Source organism: Chenopodium quinoa, unplaced genomic scaffold, assembly GCF_001683475.1.
Source record: "Chenopodium quinoa cultivar QQ74 unplaced genomic scaffold, ASM168347v1, whole genome shotgun sequence".
NCBI lineage: Eukaryota > Viridiplantae > Streptophyta > Magnoliopsida > Caryophyllales > Amaranthaceae > Chenopodium > Chenopodium quinoa.
This window is the reverse complement of record NW_018743252.1, coordinates 6,889,974-6,911,859: the sequence shown is the minus strand read 5'-3', so window position 1 is coordinate 6,911,859 and position 21,886 is coordinate 6,889,974. Positions and strand designations below refer to the sequence as shown.

The 21,886-nt window shown below is 40.6% G+C and overlaps 1 protein-coding gene across 1 annotated transcript; it reads left to right on the top strand.

The window, feature by feature from the left end:
* The first annotated feature begins 213 nt into the window (after positions 1 to 213).
* On the top strand, positions 214 to 14,179 carry LOC110734913 (protein FAR-RED IMPAIRED RESPONSE 1-like). Its single transcript, XM_021915039.1, has 3 exons — positions 214 to 705; positions 800 to 1,459; positions 14,081 to 14,179. The coding sequence occupies exons 1-3, from the start codon at positions 214 to 216 to the stop codon at positions 14,177 to 14,179; spliced, it is 1,251 nt and encodes a 416-aa protein (XP_021770731.1).
* Positions 14,180 to 21,886: the final 7,707 nt, after the last annotated feature.

Here is a 21,886-nt window from a genome sequence, read left to right as displayed (position 1 = left end):
TATTTACTCAAAATTTAATCTATATGTATAAACAGGTACAACATGATGTTTACTCCATTTACAGGGGTTGACCATCATAAGAGCTGCATTACTTTTGCTGCTGGTTTCATAGCAAAGGAAGATATTGTGTCATTTGAGTGGTTGTTCAGATTATTTCTCAAGGCAATAGGTGGGAATGAACCTAATTGTATGATCACGGATTAGGATCCAGCAATGAAAATAGTTGTTAAATGTGTGTTTAAGAAGACTGAACATCGGTTATGTATGTGGCACATAATGAAAAAGTTACCAGATAAGGTGGAGAAATCAATCATGCAAGAAGAAACTGGTTTCCTAAAAAAAATATGTGCTTGCATTTGGCATCTTGAAATTGAACCCGCTGAGTTTGAAGAAAGGTGGAACAAGGTGATGGTTGAATACCACTTGGAATATCATGAGTGGTTAGGTTATATGTACAAGATAAGGGACAAGTGGATTTCGACGTATTCCAGAGATGTGTTTCTTGGAGGAATAATGCGTACAACATCAAGATCTGAAAGTGAAAACAACTTTTTCTGCTCCTTTATCAATCCTCATGTGTCACTTGTTGAGTTTTACTTGAGATATGAAGCTGCAATTGATGCTCAGAGACACACTCAAGGTCAGAATGATAATCATTCAAAGCACAAATATCCTGAGCGCAAAACCACCACTAGGGATAGAAAAGCATGCCTCACATTTATATACTAACTCTGTCTTTTACGAATTTCAATATGAGGTTGAAATTGCATGTTTTTCTTGTGGTGTTGATGAATTGAAGAAAGAAAATGGATTGGAAGTTGCAAAAGTAAGTGAAGGAAATAGGATTAGAACATTTGATGTTGTGTTTAATCTAACTAACTATGACACCACATGTTCTTGCAAGATATTTTATAGACAAGGAATTCCATGTAGAGATATGATTTGGGTTTGGAAAGCAAAAAGGTTTGAAACCATTCCTGAGCAGTATATGATACACAGATGGACTATTATGGCACTGAAAAAACCAATTTTTGACTTGGGTGGAAACCTGTTGGAGCAATGTGCTAATTTAATTGACAAGAAAAAATTGTTAAATGATTTATGGTCAGAGATACACACTTGTGTAAGTTTGGCAGAAGGAAAAGATGAAGATATTCAAGATCTTGTGATAAATCTTCAAGGAATAAGAAAGGATTTGGAGGCTAAGAGGATTGCAAGAAATAATGAAACAATAGTTGGAAGTGCAAACAATAAAGGACAAGACATTGAGCTATTGATTGGAGCTAGTGTGCCAACTAAAATAATTGTCAAACCTCCAAAAATTTCAAAGAATAAAGGGACTGGAGTTCATGTATCAAATAAAGAGACTTCAAAAAAGAAAGGGGCTGAGATTGATGTGCCAAATTTTGAAACAAGAGGTAGAAGTGCAAAAAGGCTGAAGGGAGAAAAAGAAAAGGCTGTAGAACAAAACCAGAAAAAGAAGAGATTATGTAGAGGTTGTGGTGAATTGAGTCATCATGATATTAGAAATTATCCAGAAAAAGTGTAATGATAACTGATTAGGGGATTTTTATCCACCAATCACCATCTGACACATGGACCACCTAGGTTCCGCCACGTGTCCTTCATGTAGGCCAATCGGAGCCTGCCACGTGTCAATTAGAGATACGTCCTCCATGGACCAATTGAGACGCGACACGTGTCCACCCATGCCAAATGGGAAAACCGGCCAACAAGGCCCAATCCTTGTGGGAGGCCCAGTCAGCTCTAGGTTTAACCTAAACCTAGGTATTGGCACGCATCCCAAAGCATATAAATATGCTCATTAATCCTCACTAAAGGGGATTACACACAAAAACACTCTCACCTAGAGAGACCCAATTACAATATTCCGCATTAATTACTCCTTAAACAAGTACTAACTTGACCGTTGGAGGCGGATCTCTGGACCACTCAGAGTGTCCGTTTGTTTTGCAGGTACAGGCGTCCGGTTCCAGTCTCGGAATTGTAACTCTCCCGCAGGACATCAGAAAACCCCGAAACATTTTGGCGCCGTCTGTGGGGAGAGTACTTTTGAGATGGCATCCATGTCTGTACCGACTCTAGAAGAGAGGCGTCCCCTGGACGACCCTCAAGTTCAGTCGGATCATGATACTGAAGAAGAGTTTGAAGTTGAAGCACATACAGCTTCAGACGGGACCCTAAGGGCCCGACGTACCCGTCATACCGAAAGGAGAGAACGGGAAGATCCTCAAACTGGACTCAGTGATCCAGTCGGTGCACCGCCTGCTCAGCAGCAGCCGGCTGACGGGTCTGCTCCCATTACAAGGAAAGAACTCATGACCTTCATGAGGGGCTTCAAGGGAGAGATTCAGGAACTGCTCAACAAAAAGACGCCTGCTCTGACTAAGGAGCAGTCGGCTAAGAAACCTTCCTCTTCAGGCAAGAGGAAGCCTGTTCAAGGATGAGAGGCGACCCCTCATCCTAACTCTAGGAAGTGGGAGCCGCCTGTGCTTGATTTCACAAAGTACCGCTTTCCTACTCCAGGAAAGAGGAAGCCCGTTCGTCATATACAGGCGGATGGGTCGAAGAAAACATACACAGACGCTCGGCTATTGCTAGAGCAGAAGAAGAACGACCGACTGTCAGAGTCGACCTCTACTTCAGATTTTCAAGATAGTCTGCGCAATACCTCTATGAGGTATACTCAGTCAAATCATGAGAGTCAGACAGGCGGTACCTCCCGTCAGTCTGGTTTTCATAGTGACCAGGCGGCACCAAACTTACCATTTGTAACGCAACAACAATATTTTCAGCAGCCACCTCTGTTTGGAGGACAGGCGACAAAAAATGTCCAACCTATGGACTGGCAGCTACGGTTGCTTAGACTTGGGGAACAGCCGTCGGCCTTCTCCAAGGAAATTACTGAAGCCGCTCAGCCGACCAAAGTGAAAAATGTGTTAGTAGGCGCCTATGACGGCACTACTAACCTAGAAGACCATTTAATGGCATTCACCAACCTGATGTACCTCCAAGGGTTGGATGATCCCACTTGGTGCAAGTGTTTTCCAGCGACTCTTAAAGGAATCGCACAACAATGGTTTGGCAACCTGCCGACTGGTTGTGTAAATAACTTCAGGACGCTTACTTACTTATTCACCTTCAATTTTTCCATGAACATACCTGCGAAGAAGACGACCCTTGATTTAGGGACAATTCAACAGGGCGAGAAGGAGGGGCTTCGTTCTTATATCAGGTGGTTCAACCTGATGAGGATACAGATTCAAGGGCTACCAGATGAGGTGGCCTATACTGACTTTTTCAGGGGTCTCAAAGACGGGTCGACCTTCAAATTTGATTTGGTTCGAAAGAGGGTGGCGACTCTTCAAGAGGCCTTGATCGAGGCAGAAGCCTATATACAGGCGACTGATCTTTGTAGTACTGGAAAGCAGTCGGACGGAAGAAAGTTCGACAAGAAAGAAGGACGACAGAAGCAGTCGTTCAACAAAGATGAGAAAAAGAGAAAAGAGGTCTGGGCGGCTGATTCCTCTAAACAGCCGGCCTAGAAGAAGAAGAAGGAATTCAAACCATACTCCCCAAAGTATGTGTTTAACAAGGATAGCAAAGCTATCCTAAAAGAAATCAAGGGACGGATCTCAATTGAGAAGCCGACCCCCATGAAGGGTTCTGCGAGCAATCGGAACCAAGAAAAGTTCTGTGATTATCATGAAGACGTTGGTCATGAAACCAATGAATGCATCAGTCTCATGCGGTATCTGGACCGCCTGGATGAGCAAGGCGATCTTGACTCTTATGTCAAGAAATCTAAGGGGAACACTTCCTCGAAAAAGCAGTCGGCCGAAAAGAGTCAAGAGGCTAACAGCTCTAATACAGATGATGCAGTCGTCTACACCATTGCAGGCGGCTTCTCAGGAGGCGGCCCCACTATCAGGGGCAACAAGGATAATATCAGGCGGCTAGACGTCAATCCGTTCACCAAGAACGGCCCTCCAAATATTCATTTCCTGAAATTGTCATCACTGAAGAGGATTTAGGAGGGGTGAGGGGGCCGCATGATGACCCCATTGTTATTGAATGCAAAGTGGCCAACCAGAGAGTTGGCCGAATCCTCATAGGTACCGGCAGTTCCTCAGACCTCATCAGTAGCAAATTTATGTCAAAGCTCAAATACCAGACTAACTGCATACACCTGGTATCCCACCCTCTAGTAGGGTTTGGAGGAGGAGTCGTCCACCCGGTAGGACGAGTGGATTTACCCGTCCGCCTGGTGAAAAAGGGGAAGGTCGACACCTGGTGGTCCGGTTCCTGGTAGTTGAGGAACTCTCGGCCTACAACATGATTCTAGGACGTCCAACCCTGAATAATTCAAAGGCTGTTATCATCCCGTCTCTTATGTTGCTCAAATTTGAGAAGGATGACGGAACAGTCGGCTCCCTAAGGGGAGATCAGAAGATGGTCCGAGAATGCTACCTTTCGGACATCAAACCCACTGTCACGGCCGCTGGGTCAAGTGGTGGAAAAACAGACCCTGACAATGTCAAGGAGAGTGCGCCTGCTCAAGAAGCAGGCGGCAAGAAAAGAAAGGCTGCCCAGATGGGGGTCGCAAGAAAAGAGAAGAGATAGAAATTATTGGTAGAGGAGCGGTCAGATGAATTCCGCCCTCAGCCGGCTAGTGAGCATATGGACCTGATCGTAGACGACTCGCGCCCTGACCGAACAATCAAGGTTGGGACGACTGCTCTGAGAGTTCTGGGTGAAGAATTCCATCAACTTTTGAAAGAATATAAAGACATCTTTGCATTCGAAGTCCATGAAATGCCAGGCATCAGTCCTGACCTAGCGGTACATAAACTGGCCGTGGATCCAAAAAAGAAGCCGGTAAGGCAGAAAAAGCGGAACCATGGCGAAGAGAGAAGTCAGGCGGCAGCCACCGAAGTAAATGTAGTTCATTCGGCAATGTTACTTTCCAGAATGGGTTGCAAATGTAGTGCTTGTTAAAAAGCCGAATGGTACCTGGCGAATGTGTGTGGACTACACAGACCTAAACAAGGCGTGTCCCAAGGACAGTTACCCTCTGCCCAAAATTGATAATCTGGTCGACTCAACAGCCGGCCATGCTTTGATGAGTTTTATGGACGCCTACTCTGGCTTTCATCAAATTCCTTTATGGAAGAAAGATCAGGAGAAGACGGCCTTCGTCACTGATCAAGGGTTATACTGTTACACGGTCATGCCGTTTGGTCTGAAGGATGCCCCGGCCACCTTCCAGCGAATGATAAATACTGTGTTCTTTGATCAGATTAGGAGGAACGTCGAGGCATACATTGATGATATGATTGTCAAGTCTAAGCTTCAGATAGATCATCTGTCGGACCTCCGAGAAACTTTCGCCACACTCAGGCGGCACCATGTCATGCTTAATCCCAAGAAATATGTATTTGGGGTTGAGTCTGGGAAATTTCTCGGATTCCTTATCAATCAGAGAGGAATAGAGGCGAACCCTGAGAAAGTGTAGGCGGTCATTGACATGCAGTCGCCTCACACCGTCCGAGAAGTTCAGAAGCTAACAGGTTGTCTAGCGGCCTTGGGAAGATTTCTAAGTCGATCAGGTGACAAATGCCTATACTTTTTCCAGGCCATCAAGAAGAAGACAAGGTTTGAATGGGGGCCGGATGCTGAGGCGGCCTTCCAAAAGTTGAAAGTTCATTTGCATTCCTTGCCGAGGCTGGTTAGTCCTTTGCCTAAAGAAATACCTTACATGTACCTGGCCGTCTCTGATCATGCTTTAAGCGTTGTCCTTCTTGCTAAAAGAGACGGCTGTCAGCTCCCGGTCTACTTTGTCAGCCATGTACTGAAAAATGCCGAGTTGAGGTATCCCTTAGTGGAGAAGTTCGGCCTCGCACTCTTCATGACCATCAAAAAATTGAAGCCCTACTTTTTGGTACATGCAGTCGTTGTGTATACAGATCAACCTATCAAGAGGCCACTGACCACCATGGAGTCGTCAGGCCGGATGATCAAATTGGCCATTGAAATTCAGAGCCTCGAAGTTACATTCGAGCCTAGGAAAGGAGTGAAGGGGCAGGCCTTTTCTGATTTTATTGTTGAGATGACTCGTCCCCCTGATTCTCAAGCCTCAGACCAAGTCTGGAAGGTATATGTGGACGGAAGCTCTACTTCAAATGGTTGTGGAGCAGGCGTCATATGTCAGTCGCCAGAGGGCGACAGGTACGAGTACGCTCTACGTTTCAATTTTCAGGCTTCAAACAATGAGGCAGAATACGAAGCTTTACTAGCCGGAATCCGCATGTGCAAGGCGGCTGGGGCAAGAAAGATAGACGCCTGTTCTGATTCACAACTGATAGTGAGTCAGTACAATGGTGAATACGAAGCGACCCATCCGGCAATGATCAAGTATTTACAGGCGGTACGACAATCAGTCGGATCCCTTGAAGATTTTCATTTGATTTAAGTACCAAGGTGTGAAAACAATCAGGCGGATGCTCTTTCAAAGTTAGCATCCTCGGCCTCTTGTGATACTCCACGAACTGTTTTCAGGGAAGTGATGGAGAAAAGGAGCATCGAGGAAGACCCTATTGGAATCCTAGATAGAAGTTCAACCTGGATAGATCCAATCAGGGCATATTTGACAGATGGTACCTTGCCGGATGATCATCACCAGGCGGCTGCACTGAAAAAACGAGCAACCAGTTTTGAAATGATAAAGGGAGAACTTCACAAAAGAGGTTATCTTCAACCCTTCTTGAAGTGTGTTACTCCAGAAAAAGGACGACAGATCCTAGAAGATCTTCACTCTTGTTACTGCGCTTCCCATGTAGGCGGCATGACGCTTGCTCAACGGGCAAGGTGGCAGGGTTACTTCTGGCCTACTCTAGAACCAGATGCAATGGAGATGGTGAAAAAATGTGACAAGTGTCAAAAGTTTGGCAAGCTGATTCACCGTCCGGCTACCGACCTCACCACCATCCATAGCCTACTACCGTTTTCTAAGTGGGGCATGGATATTCTGGGTCCCTATACGCCTGCTACAGGCGGTAGGAAGTACATTCTTGTTGCAGTCGACTACTTCACTAAATGGGTGGAGGTGGAGGCTGTAAAAGGAATCAAGACGAAGGATGTAATTTCATTCATCTGGAAAAATATAATCACTCGGTTCGGAGTTCCCATGTCTATGGTTTTTGATAATGGTCCCCAATTTGAGACGCCTGTTCTCAAAAGATGTTTGGGTGACCAAGGCATCTCGCATCACTTTGCATCAGTCGGCCGTCCACAAGCAAACGGACAGGTAGAAGCCTTTAATAAAATCATCTTAGACGGTCTCAAGAAAAAGATTGAACGAGCAGGCGGCCTATGGGCAGATGAACTACCACATGTTCTCTGGGCCATTAGGACGACTGAAAAAGGGGCGACTGGAGAGACTCCATTCCTCCTAACCTATGGTGCGGAAGCTGTTCTTCCAATTGAACACTACGAGCCGACTCTTCGGATAATGTTATACGACGAAGAGGCGAACTGGGAATCCATGCGCCTTGCTTTGGACTCACTCCCAGAAAGAAGAGGCAATGCAGTCTTGCGCCATGAAATTTCCGCCTGAGAATGACCAGGTCATACAACAAAAAAGTACACAGGCGTCCACTAAAAGTGGGGGACTTTGTACTAAGAAAAATGGAAGCAGTCGGTAGGGCTAACGAGTCTAGAAAATTAACTCCCAACTGGGAAGGACCCTACCGAATCTATGAAGAGGTCAGGGACGGTACCTACCGTCTGGAATCACCAGACGGCCAACCGTTGCCTCGAACCTGGAATGTAGATAATCTTAAGAAATATTATTTTTGAATGATGTAAATAGCCAAGAGCTACTTAATAAAAGTTTGCTGTTTCATTCAACTTTGTACTAAGAGGGGCATGCCTACTGACAAACAGTCGGCTACTCTCCATGTTTTATTTTTCATTCTTACTTAAGAGGGGCATGCCGCTTGTTCCATACAACCGACTACTCTCCCATAACACAGTTCACCAAGAACTATCAAAGGCTCATGGCCGAAATGATCAGACCAGGCGCCATGCCAACTGATTCAAATATTAAACTAATCCGACCTGTCCTAACTTCATAGCAGGCGTCTGGAGGCATCCATCCGGATGAAATTCATCGCAGAGAGCAGCTCCCTTTTGGGTGGAACATTGTTCTATAAAATAATTACACGGCACCTATACGACTGTCTAACCAAGACAACCACGTAGCCGTTTCTCAGACAAGGATGTCTCTCACTTAACCGACTAATTAGGTCCAACAAGTGTCTGCAGAAACCATCCGAGTCAAATAACCGACTGAACTACTTGGGATAAGAACAACCGGTACCTTATGAGTTAATAGCCAACAAACATTGGCGAATAAAGAGGAACAATTGGTATCCACCGCTTGAAACCTCTACTGCTCAGTCATTCGGCGACTAAGTAACAATCATGGTTAGTCACTCTTTGAAACTTGGTGTGAAACTAAAAAAGGTGTTCACATAACGCCTGTTCTTACTAAGTTAACACAGCAGGGGCTAGCCGTCCTAGACCGCTTAGTGCCTCTTTTGCTTAAAAACATGGCAGGTAAGACCACACTTTCCTACTTGGTAAATTCTAAAAACGACAGGACCACCCGCCTAAAGGGGAACCAGACAACAAGATATGGTAGAGACAGGTTGGATAAATGGCCGACTGGTCGCCTAGCCTGGAAACAGACGACCAGTCGTCCACGGGCATAGGCAGTGTGTCTGCATTTTACCTGTCTACAACTATCGGCCATGCAAAACAGTCGGTATAGTATGCAACTGGATATCATGAGTTTCGATACTTAGCAAAACAAAAGCACAAATTCGAAACATTTTTGGCAAATAAGGCGACCTGAAATAATGGTCGCCTAAGTTATATTAACATCCGGCCATAAAGACAAATAGTCAGAACCCCGGCCCCCTGGCCGGGTAAAGAAAAACAATCGGCACGCAGGCCGAAGAAAAAGAAGACAAAGGCTTAAGATGGGGGCAGATCTTCAATAATAGCAGCTGCCGCCTGGTCAGCATTCTTCTAGCTTGACTCAGCCTCAGCTGCATCTTTCTTCGACGCATCTACCCCAATCGGCACTATAGCCACTATCGGATCCTCCTCCTCCAATGCCTCGTCCTCAGCAGCCGCCAGGATCTCTTGATTATATCTCTCAGAGCACTAGCGATACGTTTTTTCCCATGAGGCAAAGTCGGCATTGGGGAAGAGGCGGCCCCAGGTGAGGCGCTGGATTTGAGATGAGTCTTCCATCATCTCTCGGACCAGATCCTTCTTGTCCTGCTCGGCCTTTGCCGAGAGCTCCTCGGTAAGACTCTTCTCTTGAGTCGCCAAGCGCTCCTTAACGTGTGCCAAGGATTTCTCCAAGGTGTCATATGAGGACATTTTTTGGCGAAGAGGTCTCAGCTCGGCCTTGAGATTGTTGATGGTCGCCTCCAGCTCATTATTTCTCTTCTGGGCCGCCTCCAACTGAGCCCGGATAGCAGAAGTAGCCTGCGCTTGATAATAAAGAATATCAGTTGTCAAAATCTCATTTTGGGCAATTTGAAACATTGCCTTATCACAGTTAGAGGCGACCATAGCTTTAGCAGCCTTTACCTCTTTGTTCTTCCTATCAAGCGGCTTGCGAAGCCGTTCACTCGGAGCAGAGACTGAGTAAAAGGAAACAGGCGTCAGGTCTTCAAACAAAAAACAGGCGTCCAGAAATTAAACAACAAAAATATGCTAAGTATACCTCAGCAAGGAGCCCTACAATCCGGTCTATGTCAAGGGTGCCGACATCCCTGACCGCCTCTCTCTCAGCCGGAGGGACGGCTTTGATCATGGACTTGGCCACCTCGACCAGGTCCGGTTCCTGAGGGCCGGCTGCATCAAGCATATACAAGCACGTTAGATATAGTAAAAAGGAAGTAAGTTCGAATGCATAAGGACAGTTCCATACTTCTAGGCGGCCTGTTTAGGGTTTGAGAAGGAATGAACGGCTATTTCTCAGCCGCCGCATTTTTCCTGGCAGTGCTAGGAGAGCTCGCAACAGTCGTCCTCCGGTCTTGGAGTTCGGCTGTTGGGAGGAGGAAGTTCGTGGTGTGCCCGTCTAAAAAAAAAAAAAAAAAAAGAGAGAGAAAGAGAGCACACGGTCAGTATATGAACCCAACCTCAAACACAAAAAGGGGAAATGGTGAAAGGCTAGGAAATTACCAAGGGCGCCTCCTTGTTAGGAGAGTCGGCAGAGGATTATTGCATGATAGAAGCACACAACATAGGAGCCGCAGTTTTTGAGGCGGTAATTTTGCTCATGGCGTCCGCTGCAAGAACAAATACCAAAGTTAATAAAAAGTCATAACCGTAATGTATGGCAAAAGAGCGTATTCGACAGGCCGGCTACCTCTTGAGCACCGACTGCTGAGGCCACAGGCGGCCAAAAAGTACTCGTCAAAGAGCCATTTAAAGCTCGGGACGCAGTGCAGGGTTACTTGCTCTCGCACCCCTGTAGTAGAGTCGACCCTTGTCTCTACTTTAAAGAGTCCTTTGTCTAGGATCTCTTTCTTAGCTTTGGGGGGAACAGGCGACATGCTCTGACCGCCTGCAAGGAGAGGCGGGTCTCTGTTCCACCTGTTGAAGCGCTGGTTCAGCTCTGTGTCTGAACTCTCAATGATAAGGAAGGTGCTTCTCCAATCCTTCCATTTGTTTTCTTTACCTCTTGTCATGAGGTAGCCACGGTGGCTCGTCAATTGGTACCAGCCGGTACCGCCTGCCTTAGGGGTCCGGCTGAGATAGTTCATGTGGGCAAAAGCCTCAAAGTTTGGCTCCACCCCGTGCAGTTCGCACCCGGCCACATAGCCGAGAACGTTAAACTAGGAATTTGGGGCTAACTGCCATAACCCCAACTCATACCCATCCAAGATCCGCTGAACAGCCGGATGTAGGGGGAAGCGCAACCCAGCTCTGATGGCCGCCTCATAGCAGCCAAAACAGGCGCTATCGTAGCTGGTACCAGCCGGCCAGACGACTGTGTCCTCCGGGTCTGGCACAAAAACTAAAAAGCCAGGCCCCATTGTGTGGTTCGCAATAAAGCTCCCCACTTTCTCTTGCATGGCCTTGATCCGGCCTTTCGGAACTGTGCAGTAGTAGAGGGTGTTTTGTTCTCTATAGGAGGCGGATGGCTCCGCCCAATTATATCCTTTCTCAACTGCGTGAGAAAGCCTCGCCTCTTGTAGGCGGTTGTTTTTCTCCTCTGTGTCTAGAGAAGCATGACCAGAAGAACTAGACTCGGACTCGTCCTCTGAAGAGTCCGAAGAGGACGACTCCTCTCCTCTCCCAGAGGGGCCCGCCTCCTCTCCTTCAATAGGAGCAGGAGTAAATGTAGACATGTCAACTGTAAAATGGGAAGGGACCACCTTGATCTCTCCCTCAGAGCTGTCGGCGGTCAAGCCGCCTTGGTTCACTTCAGCATCTGGCGCCTGGTCAGATGTCTCACTAATCGGCACCTGGTAGGAGGAGCCGTCTGAGTTGGTGATCCTAGCAGTTCTTTTTGTTCTGGCCATTATGTTCTGCATAGACACAGATACAGTCGGACTTTGTATAAAGGGCAAAGATTGGTTCGGAAAAGGGCAGGCGGCACTCCTAGTCCTAGATTCAGCCATCCCCAGTGACCGGCTGATCACTAACCTAGGTCGTGTCGTGTGCTTCCATGGTGCCATTTCAAAAAGGAAAAAATAAAGAAAAATTAAAAGAGTGAGAGAACCGACGGTTACCTGAACGAGTGAGAAGTTGACGAAGTTCTGAAAATTCTGAGAAAACGGCCGACTTGTCAGAGCAGGCGGTAGGCATAAAGTATCCGGAATGTCAGAGCAGGCTCAAGGGTCCGAATGTTCTCTTAAAAGTTCTCATGTGTGAAAATGGCTGAAGTCAACACACCCTTATATAGGAAAAAATGAGAAGGCGAAGGGTCACTCCCAAATTCAAAAATTGAGCGGGAGACCTCTCGGCCTTTCATCAAGTGACACTTGTAGCAGGCCGTCTCCTGTTACGGTGCGACACCTGTCACAGGTAACACGTGACCAGTCACGTGCCACCTGTGAGGGGCAAATGATTAGGGGATTTTTATCCACCAATCACCATCTGACACATGGACCTACCAGGTTCCGCCACGTGTCCTTCATGTAGGCGAATCAGAGCCTGCCACGTGTCAATCAGAGATACGTCCTCCACGGACCAATTGAGACGCGACACGTGTTCACCCATGCCAAATGGGAAAACCGGCCAACAAGGCCCAATCCTTGTGGGAGGCCCATTCAGCTCTAGGTTTAACCTAAACCTAGGTATTGGCACGCATCCCAAAGCATATAAATATGCTCATTAATCCTCAGTAAAGGGGATTACACACAAAAAACACTCTCACCTAGAGAGACCCAATTACAATATTCCGCATTAATTACTCCTTAAACAAGTACTAACTTGACCGTTGGAGGCGGATCTCCGGACCACTCGGAGTGTCCGTTTGTTTTGCAGGTACAGGCGTCCGGTTCCAGTCTCGGAATTGTAACTCTCCCGCAGGACATCAGAAAACCCCGAAACAATAACTTTATATAAATATAAGATTTAATATTTTTAGCACATCTCCTCATTATTTATTAAACATTTAGAAATTTTGTGTTTTAAATTTTGTTAATATTTTTTTGATTTTATATTTCTTAACAGAATCAATTACTTACTGATTTGGAAAATGAGCAATCAATTTTTTGCTCATTTAGCAAATGAGCAAATAGTTATTATCTCATTTGTCAAATGAGCAAATACTTAGTTGCTAATTTAACAAATGAGCAAAAACTTAGTTGCTCATTTATCAATTGAGCAAATAGTTAGTTGCTTATTTTTCAAATGAGCAAATAGTTAGTTTCTCATTTGTCAAATGAGCAAATTTTTTTTAATCATTCATTAAATAAACAAGCATTTTTTTTCTCATCAAATTATTCTTTGCTCATTTGTCAAATGAGCAATTTGTTCTTTGTTCATTTTTCAAATGAGTTAATTATTCTTTGCTCATTTGTCAAATGAGAAAATTGTTCTTTGTTCATTTTTCAAATAAGCAAAAACTTAGTTGCTCATTTGTCAATTGAGCAAATAGTTAGTTGCTCATTTGTTAAATGAGCAAAGAATAATTTGCTCTACCCTTGAGCAAATAATTGTTCTTTGTTTATTTGCTCAAATAAGCAAATATTTATTTACTCATTTATCGATTGAGCAAATAGTTCATTGCTCATTTGTAAATCAACAAATAGTTCAAATAAACGGTAGGTATAAATGACAAAGTATTTCAGGAAAACACAAAAGATCCAATTTAAATATAACCAACACAAAAGTCACCATAATCAAAAGTCACCATTTTTACATCATTCAAAAAGTAACACTACTAAACAATTTACAAGTTGATTAAATCATTGTTTCTCTACTTCCCTAAACTTAGAAAGCTATATCAACACCACCAAGTATCTTAATCAACACTACACCAAGCAAAATATTGAGGTTACACTAACAAGTAGCCTTTTATTCTTAAGCTCTTTCTTCTTCACTCTTTCTTCTTCAACTTTTTCTTCTTCAGTCGTAACATAAACTTTCTTCTGCTTTTTCTTTTTTTGAGGAATTTCTTTAACGGATTGAATTGTGTTTATTTCACTTGAAATTATTGCCAAGGTTTACTTCACACAAAGTTTTTCTATGATTATCACCTGTAAGAAATAGAAAAGAAAAAATAAAACAAGAAAATTTTATAAAATATAAATGCATGAAGGAGAGTGAAGCACGAAGCAAAAGAATAGAATAAGTAATAAGAAACCCAAATTCTGATTTCCTTTACAGTTATTTTAAAAGAAAAGTAGCTTGAAATCTTGCTAATGAGCAATCAATTACTTAATATGCAGCATACTTGATATGTAATCCAAGACTATTTAAAGGTTCACTGGGTTCACTGAACTTTGGCTCAATTGCTCTACAGTTTATAGTCCAAGTTTCAGCCGAGTTGGAAAAGGGAAGGTGGATGACTGGTGTGCAAGGTCACTCAGAACCATCTACTACTTATATTGGCCATAAATAGAATTCAATAAAAGAGGAAAATGTCATCATTTAAGCAAAAATAATTCAAATGAGCAAATTATTTGCTCATGGGGATAGTGTATTGCAAATTATTTGCAATTTAATTGTCTTTTCTTCTTGAATAGTGTATTGTAATCTAATGGTAGTATTAGAGATTGTGGAAATTATGTCCTGTTTTTTTAATTGTTGAAATGTTAGTGCAAAGCCTCTACTTCAAGAGAAAATAAACCAGAGCAGGAAGCTACCTTAGTGTGCTACCTTCTCTGCTATGCATAAGCAGATGGAAGCTTGGAAGATTTCACTTATCAAGGATGCATAATCCACAGCCTAGAGCACTAGTTTAGTTCTTCTCTCTTTAACCACTTCAATGAGCTTACCAACTTTAACATTGAAACTGTAGCGCTTCCTAAAGACCTTATATTTGACAGATGGAAACTTTACAATTTTTTCCTTTCTTGGTTAACTATCAAATAACAGTGCAGGAACTTTCACAAGAAGTCCAAGCACATGGAATCACTTATATAAGGTACTTGCAAAAAATGGTTAAGGACGATTGTTATCTAGCTACTTTATCAATTGTGTTATTTTGTGAGCAAATATGTTCAAGCACAGAGATGCCAGTTTAAGCCTTATATTTAATCATATTAATTCAGTCAAATAATTGCTTGCTCATTTGAAAAATGAGCAAATAATTGCTTGCTCATTTGACAAATGAGCAAATTATTGGCTGCGAATTTGACAAATGAGCAAGATTTATTTAAACTTCTATTTAAGAATAATCAAAAAATAACTTGGTGGTGCATATAAACATACTAATATCCTTTTATTATCATGAATTTTCTTTATCATTCAAATTTTTAAATACTACCCCCCTTAAAATACACATATGCATGTGAGTAACACCTGAAGTGGCTACTGTAGATAAGTTAAAGTACGTCCACTCCCACTTTTAAAAGGGTTATTATAAATTCATGAGCTATCAATGTCGTTCTAAGTATCACATAGACACATAATCACAAGGTAGTGAAGGTACCCTTTATACTACAGTGTAATTGAAAAAGTTCCTTAGCTGCTACTGTAATGGCTATTGAAGTAAATTTACACTTTACATGTCCATATTCCTATAAACTCAGAGAGTACTAGAAATTAACAAGTAAAAATTGTAGGCCTTGTAGCCAACCTTTTTTAGGCTTGGCACACACAAAATTTAATCGAGTCCAGTAAACAAGTAATTAAGGACATTCCATATAAGATGAAAGACTTACATTATTCTTCTTCAAACCTGAAGGCCACTTTGACAAACCCATGTATATTTCCATAATCCTCATCAATGAAATTCCACAATGCAAATGATTAATATCTTTAGACTTCCAAGGAGAATCAATTGCAGCATGCTCCATGCGCTTGATATCGCTTGACACCACAGAGCTCTGTACATTTCCTCCGTATTGCATAAAATTGGAAAATGCACTTCTCTGAAAATAAACATGTCAAATGAGAAAAGATAATAGATATTTATAAAATCTAATCATTTTACTGAAATGAGCAAACATAATGTTAATAGAAAGTAACTTTTAAACCGTACCAAATGTTTTAAAAGCTGTGTGATCTCCGAAATCTTCACTATAATCAATAACCTCGATATTACCATGCTCTGTGGTAGTGTTGAAACATACCAAATAATAATGACCTCTTTCGTAAACTGGGAATAAGAAAAGTTGAATGTTCTTCTTTGGGACAACAGTTTGGCTGTATAACTTCTCAGCAACCTCACAAAACATAGCATTCCCATGACTAACAAAATCAATCTCATAATGAACAAGACAATCCTACATGTTTAAGAAAAAAAAAAATTCAACAGGACTACTGTAAAATACTTCAATAAAACAAAATAAATTAAAGAATATGAACTTACAGTAGCAGCAAGATTAAAAAAGAAACGAGCAGGAGAACTTGAGTCTCTAAATTGCTCATTATAATTCAAAATACTACACCAAGCATTAATGATTTCTGAATCAATTTTATGGTGAGTATAAAGCTTTCCAAGTTGAAATCTCATGATTTCAACATCATCCTCTCCATTAACTTTGGATAAAAATACTTGTTTACTGCATAAAGGAATTAAGAAAGTTAATATCACTAAAGCAAATGTGAGTTAGTGTACAAGATAGCAAAGTATATAATAAAAAAAAAATACTTACAAACGATTTTTATCATCATCAAACAAAGCTTCCAAGACACTTTTCTGAATTTCTGATAATGTAGAGTAAATGTTGATAATCCATGTCTTAAAAGGTGATCTAAGCAGCATTGATGGTTGAACTTTACGCTTCTTTAAAGTAGGAACATCAACAGCGCCTACAGCACAAGGAACATCAGCATCAGCAGCAACTGAAGGTCGTACAAGACCATCAACATCAGCAGCTACTAAAGGTTGTACAATAGTTGGGAAGTTCTCCAGATCATCAATATTTTAAGAATCAAATCCTAAATTGAAAGTAGGAGTTCCAAATCCTTTTTTAACTGAAGATCTTAAACTAGATCGAATACTTGAACCTCCTTCAACTTTTTCAGTTTCAACTACAATAGCAAGACCTTCATTTTCAAAAAGACTATTTGCTATATGAACACTTTCAGCAGCAATCTTTGTAACATCAATGGCTCCTGTTACGGTTGGACAATCAGCCCTAGCAAAGACTGAGGATTCAACATTCTTCTCATTAGCTGAAATCTTGGAAAATCTATTCCAAGCTTCAATGACAGCTGGATCTTGCCAATACTCATCGTCTTGGCTAAAAGAAAAGCTATGATTTTCTGGCATAGCTTGGGAAATCAATCTTTGCTCGTCACAAATACCCATTGCATCTTCCTTTAGCTTCCATATTTTCTCATTGTGAGGAAAATGCTTGACAGCTAGTTCATGTTTTTCATGAAAGTCCATGTATGCCAACACCAACTTAGTCGAAGCTGCTGCAAGATCCATAAGGCATTTCTAGAAAAAAAAAAACATAAATATAAATCAAAAGACTAAATGAGCAAAAAACAAATCAATAGTAAAATATTTGCTCATTTGTCAAATGAGCAATTAATTTTTTTGCTGATTTAGGAACTCCATTGATGCGCCATATAGAGTGCCACATTGCATCATTATTCAATTGCTGCTGATAATCTACAAACCCAATTTTGCCAACCAAACTTCATAGAATAGAATTCAGAACATTGATTCAGAACGAATGTCATTAAAAAACAAAATAAATTAATATTAGATCTACATTGAAATATTAAAAATCATATAAATTCCTTCTTTAGATCTACTTCAACATCTTCGTTAGTTTGTGGAACAGTTGGAACAGATGTTTCCTAAATGCAAAAAAAAAAAAAAAAAAAAAAAAAGTCAGAATAAGTTGGGACCATTTGCAATGAGATCTAACAAGATTTGTTCCAATTCAATTCAATTATAAAAGGCAGAAAAGCTAAGTATTGATTGAAAGTGAAATACCATTTTTGGTTGTCTGCTGCCAGAAGGACCAACAACCTTCAGATTTTTATCAAAAATTCCAAGCCTCCCCTTAAAAATTTCCAATTTCTCATGACTAGACAACATATTGGTTGTCCAACCTTTGAGAACAGGAGTTTCTCGTTTGGCTCTAACTTCCTCAATGACAAACTGATCAACATATAAAAGCTACAAACAAGTAAGATAGAAAAAAATAGTACATTAAAATTAAACAAATAAATAACAGTTAATACATAAAAAATTAAAAAAAAAACTTAGAAAATACCAGCCCCACCCCCTACTGCCACCTACCCACACAAACCTACGCACACATTTCAATTCAGTAGCTGATCACAATTCTGATTTCAGAAACTAATTTCAAAATCTAATTTCTGAATCTAATTTTAAAATCTGATTTCAGATTCTATTACAGGTTGTGAGTGCGTGTATGTATGTGTATGTGTCTGTGTGTGTGTGTGTGTGTCTATGTGTGTGTGTTTGTGTCAGTGTGTGTGTATGCATATATGTGTGTCTGTGTGCGTGCGTATGTGTATTTATGTGTATATGTGTGTGTAAGTGTGTGTGTGTTCTTGTTTAAGGGAGGAAGGGGGTTGCAGGTGATCTTGCTATTTTTCAAATAATAAAATGCAACACATAAAAAGTACCATAAGAAATAATAAAGATCCTAGAAAGTAGCGAGTAGGAAGCTCATCCCATTTGATCTTCGCCTTCACAAGAGAATCAAGGATAAACTTCGACCAATTTAAATCCTTGATTTTAGCAACACTAGTAAAAAATATCTGAGAATGTCATGATTAACATTCTTGTTTTGTCCTCCTAACATAAAATAACAAAATTAAATTAAAATGATCAAACAAAAACTAAAATGAGCAAAATGAAAGTAAAATGAACAAAATGAAATTAAAATGATCAAAATGAAAGTAAAATAAGAAATATGAAAATGAAAAGACTACCTGACATTAAAGTGGAAACACAAAGAACTACAAAATAGTGTTTGAACATTGGCCTAGTTGATTTATGGTCCTTCAAATACATTGAAAGCTCCCCAATGTTCACAGATAATGAGTTCTTTGGGAACTGTTTTTTCCATTGGTTAATAACTTTATCATCCTTTGAAAAAGCATTAGCATCCATCTCTATGCCTCTAGCTGGCAGGCCTAGGACCTCATGTACATGTTGTTCTGTAATTTTGAAAAGTTCGGAATCAGGAATATTCAACGTACAACTATGAGCATCAAAGTGCTTGACCAACCAAAAACCCAATTGTAAAGGCAGTTGGGACACTTTCAAAAACTCCAAGGACCCAAAGCCTATAGCTCTAATCGCAATCAACTGATCTTCAGAAAACTCCTTACAAACATTAACGACAGATGAAGGCAACATCCTATTACGCAACGTCCCATAAACAACACATTTTGATCCCTGCACTTCATCAATAGCATCTTCACCATCTGGATCCTCAAACTTCACATTATGCTTTTCTTTCACTCTTTTTTCAACCTTTTTCCCTTTACCCTTAGTAGCAACTACTTTGATTCTCTTTTTCTTCTTTTCACTGATCTTCTCTTCTGCCACTATAGCCCCTGATGAACCAACATCAGCAGCAGCCCCTGATGAACCAGCATCGGCAACAGCCCCTGATGAACCAACATCAGCAGCAGCCCCTGATGAACCAGCATCGACAACAGCCCCTAATGAACCAGCATCGGCAGCAACCCCTAATGAACCAGCATCGACAGCAGCCGCCCCTGATGAACCAGCATTGGCAGCAAACTCCTTTTCAATAGAGTTCTTGTTGATACAAAATCATAAAAAAAAGTCAAATATCACATAGATTTAACGAATAAGCAAAAACATAGATGCTCATTTGTCAAATGAACAAATAGTTAGTTGCTCATTTGTGAAATGAGCAAACAATAGTTTGCTCATTTGTGAAATGAGCAAACTAATAAGTTTGCTCATTTGTCAAATGAGCAAATAATTTGTTACTTATTTGTAAAATAAGAAAAATAGATAGTTGCTCATTTTGTCAATTGAGCAAATACTTAGTTGCTAATTTAACAAATGAGCAAAAACTTAGATGCTCATTTATCAAATGAGCAAATAGTTAGTTGCTCATTTGTCAAATGAGCAAATACTTAGTTGCTAATTTTACAAAAATGAGCAAAAACATAGATGTTCATTTGTGAAATGAGCAAACATTAGTTGCTTATTTGGGAAATGAGCAATCAGTTTTTTGCTCATTTAGAAAATAAGCAAATAGTTATTTGCTCATATGTCAAATGAGCAAGCATTTCTTTAATAATTCATTAAATCAGCAAGCATTTAATAAGAAAACATAAAATAAGGAAATAAGAAAACACGTACATTATCCTTTCCAAATGTACATCTATATAATCTTTAGCATTGTTAAGATCAGTAGCAACCAAAGAATCCATAGCACTGTTACAAAAAAACCAAAAAAAATGTAAGCTAACTAAATTGCAGATTATAACATCCCCCATTCATGGTGTGAATCCATTATAATAGCCTCGGTGAATGGTATGTGACTAGATTCAAATACATCAAGCCAATCTCTTGCTACTCAGTCAATAAGAGTAACCAGACATCAACTATTACTTAATGACTCAAAATATAGGATACTGATAAGAGATCAGAGCAATTCTCATTAATAATGAACAATCCTTATAAATGCAGTAAGCATGGCTACAATGCATACTGCCTCTAATAAAAACCGAAGTCTGGAATAATCTATTCTTTGATTCTTTCTGGAGTCAGAACTAAAATTAGCAGTTTTTGTCTCACTAAAATTTAGTACCATGCAATTACCAGCCCCTGCATTCAAATGACTTAAGGACTCAATCACCCTCCAGGTAGAAAATCATGTTACTCAAGACTCTTTTACAACAATATAACTCACCTAATTTCCCGAGTAAGGCATTTGAAAGTCCAATGTAGATATAGACTTTGAACACACTATTCCAAGCCAAAAACATACAAAGTATTCCTAAAATTAACCAAATCTGGCACCAGAATTTATAACCATCCCTGAGTCTAATAGATGAGTTTGTGTAACACAGTGAAATTCACATCTACTACTTCATTAAGAAATATTGATAATAGATTTGCGGTAATCTTAAGCTGCTACATCTTCACCTACTAATACATATCATTAAAGCAAAGCCCTGTTAGCATAGTAAATCCAACCCACCCTTCAAACATTGTTGCACACATCACAGCCACGACATAGTCGCCTCACATTTTGCCAAAGACACGAGGAACAATGAAATTTAAGCAAAGGGATCTTACTCCCTCACACAAATGCTTGAACTAATTACACTCACATTATCAAAAACAACCACTCGGGGCGTTTTATCCCTAGTCGCGACTCTTAATACTTTAAACCTTCATCATACAAACATCTGCATTACACGGTTACACCCTGGATACAAAAAACAAAACCCTACTTGAGCACGGTATAATCCTAGGTACAAAACCCTAACCCCTTCAAAAAAATCCTAAGTCTTGTCATACTATAGGCCATATAACAACAAGAAAACCTAATCAACCACCACAATCGAAACCAATCGAACAAAAATAAATACACCATGAAACAAACATCAAATCACAATCAACAAACCATCCATAAGATACTACAAGAAGAAAATCAAACAACAAAAAGACTAAATCTCATGTCAAATACCTGGTCTAGTAACAATCACAATGCTCCACCTAAAGAACCAAGAACAACAGATAGATAAAAACAACAATTCTAAACAGATCCAATCCACAAAACCATTCCAATTCACAATCAAGCTAGATCAATCAATGTCATCAATAATCAAACGAAACGATACGAAATAAAATAAAATAAAATAAAACCCTAATTAAATAAAATAGAACAAAATAAAAATTTACACAAAATAAAAAAAAATCAATAATTAAATTCTGCAAATTAGACACCTAATCGTGAGAAATATCAACAAAAATCGGCAAAAAGATCTCAACAATAATAATTGAAATCATAAATCGCTGAGCAAAAAAGAGCAAATTCATAAACTTAAAAAAAATTGAATAAATAACAACAAAAAAAGAAAACTCAAATACCTTAATTATCCAGAATCAAGGTATATGAAGAGCGAAGAAGATTAAAGCATGATCGATGCAACAATGCGAAGAAGATTAAGCTCA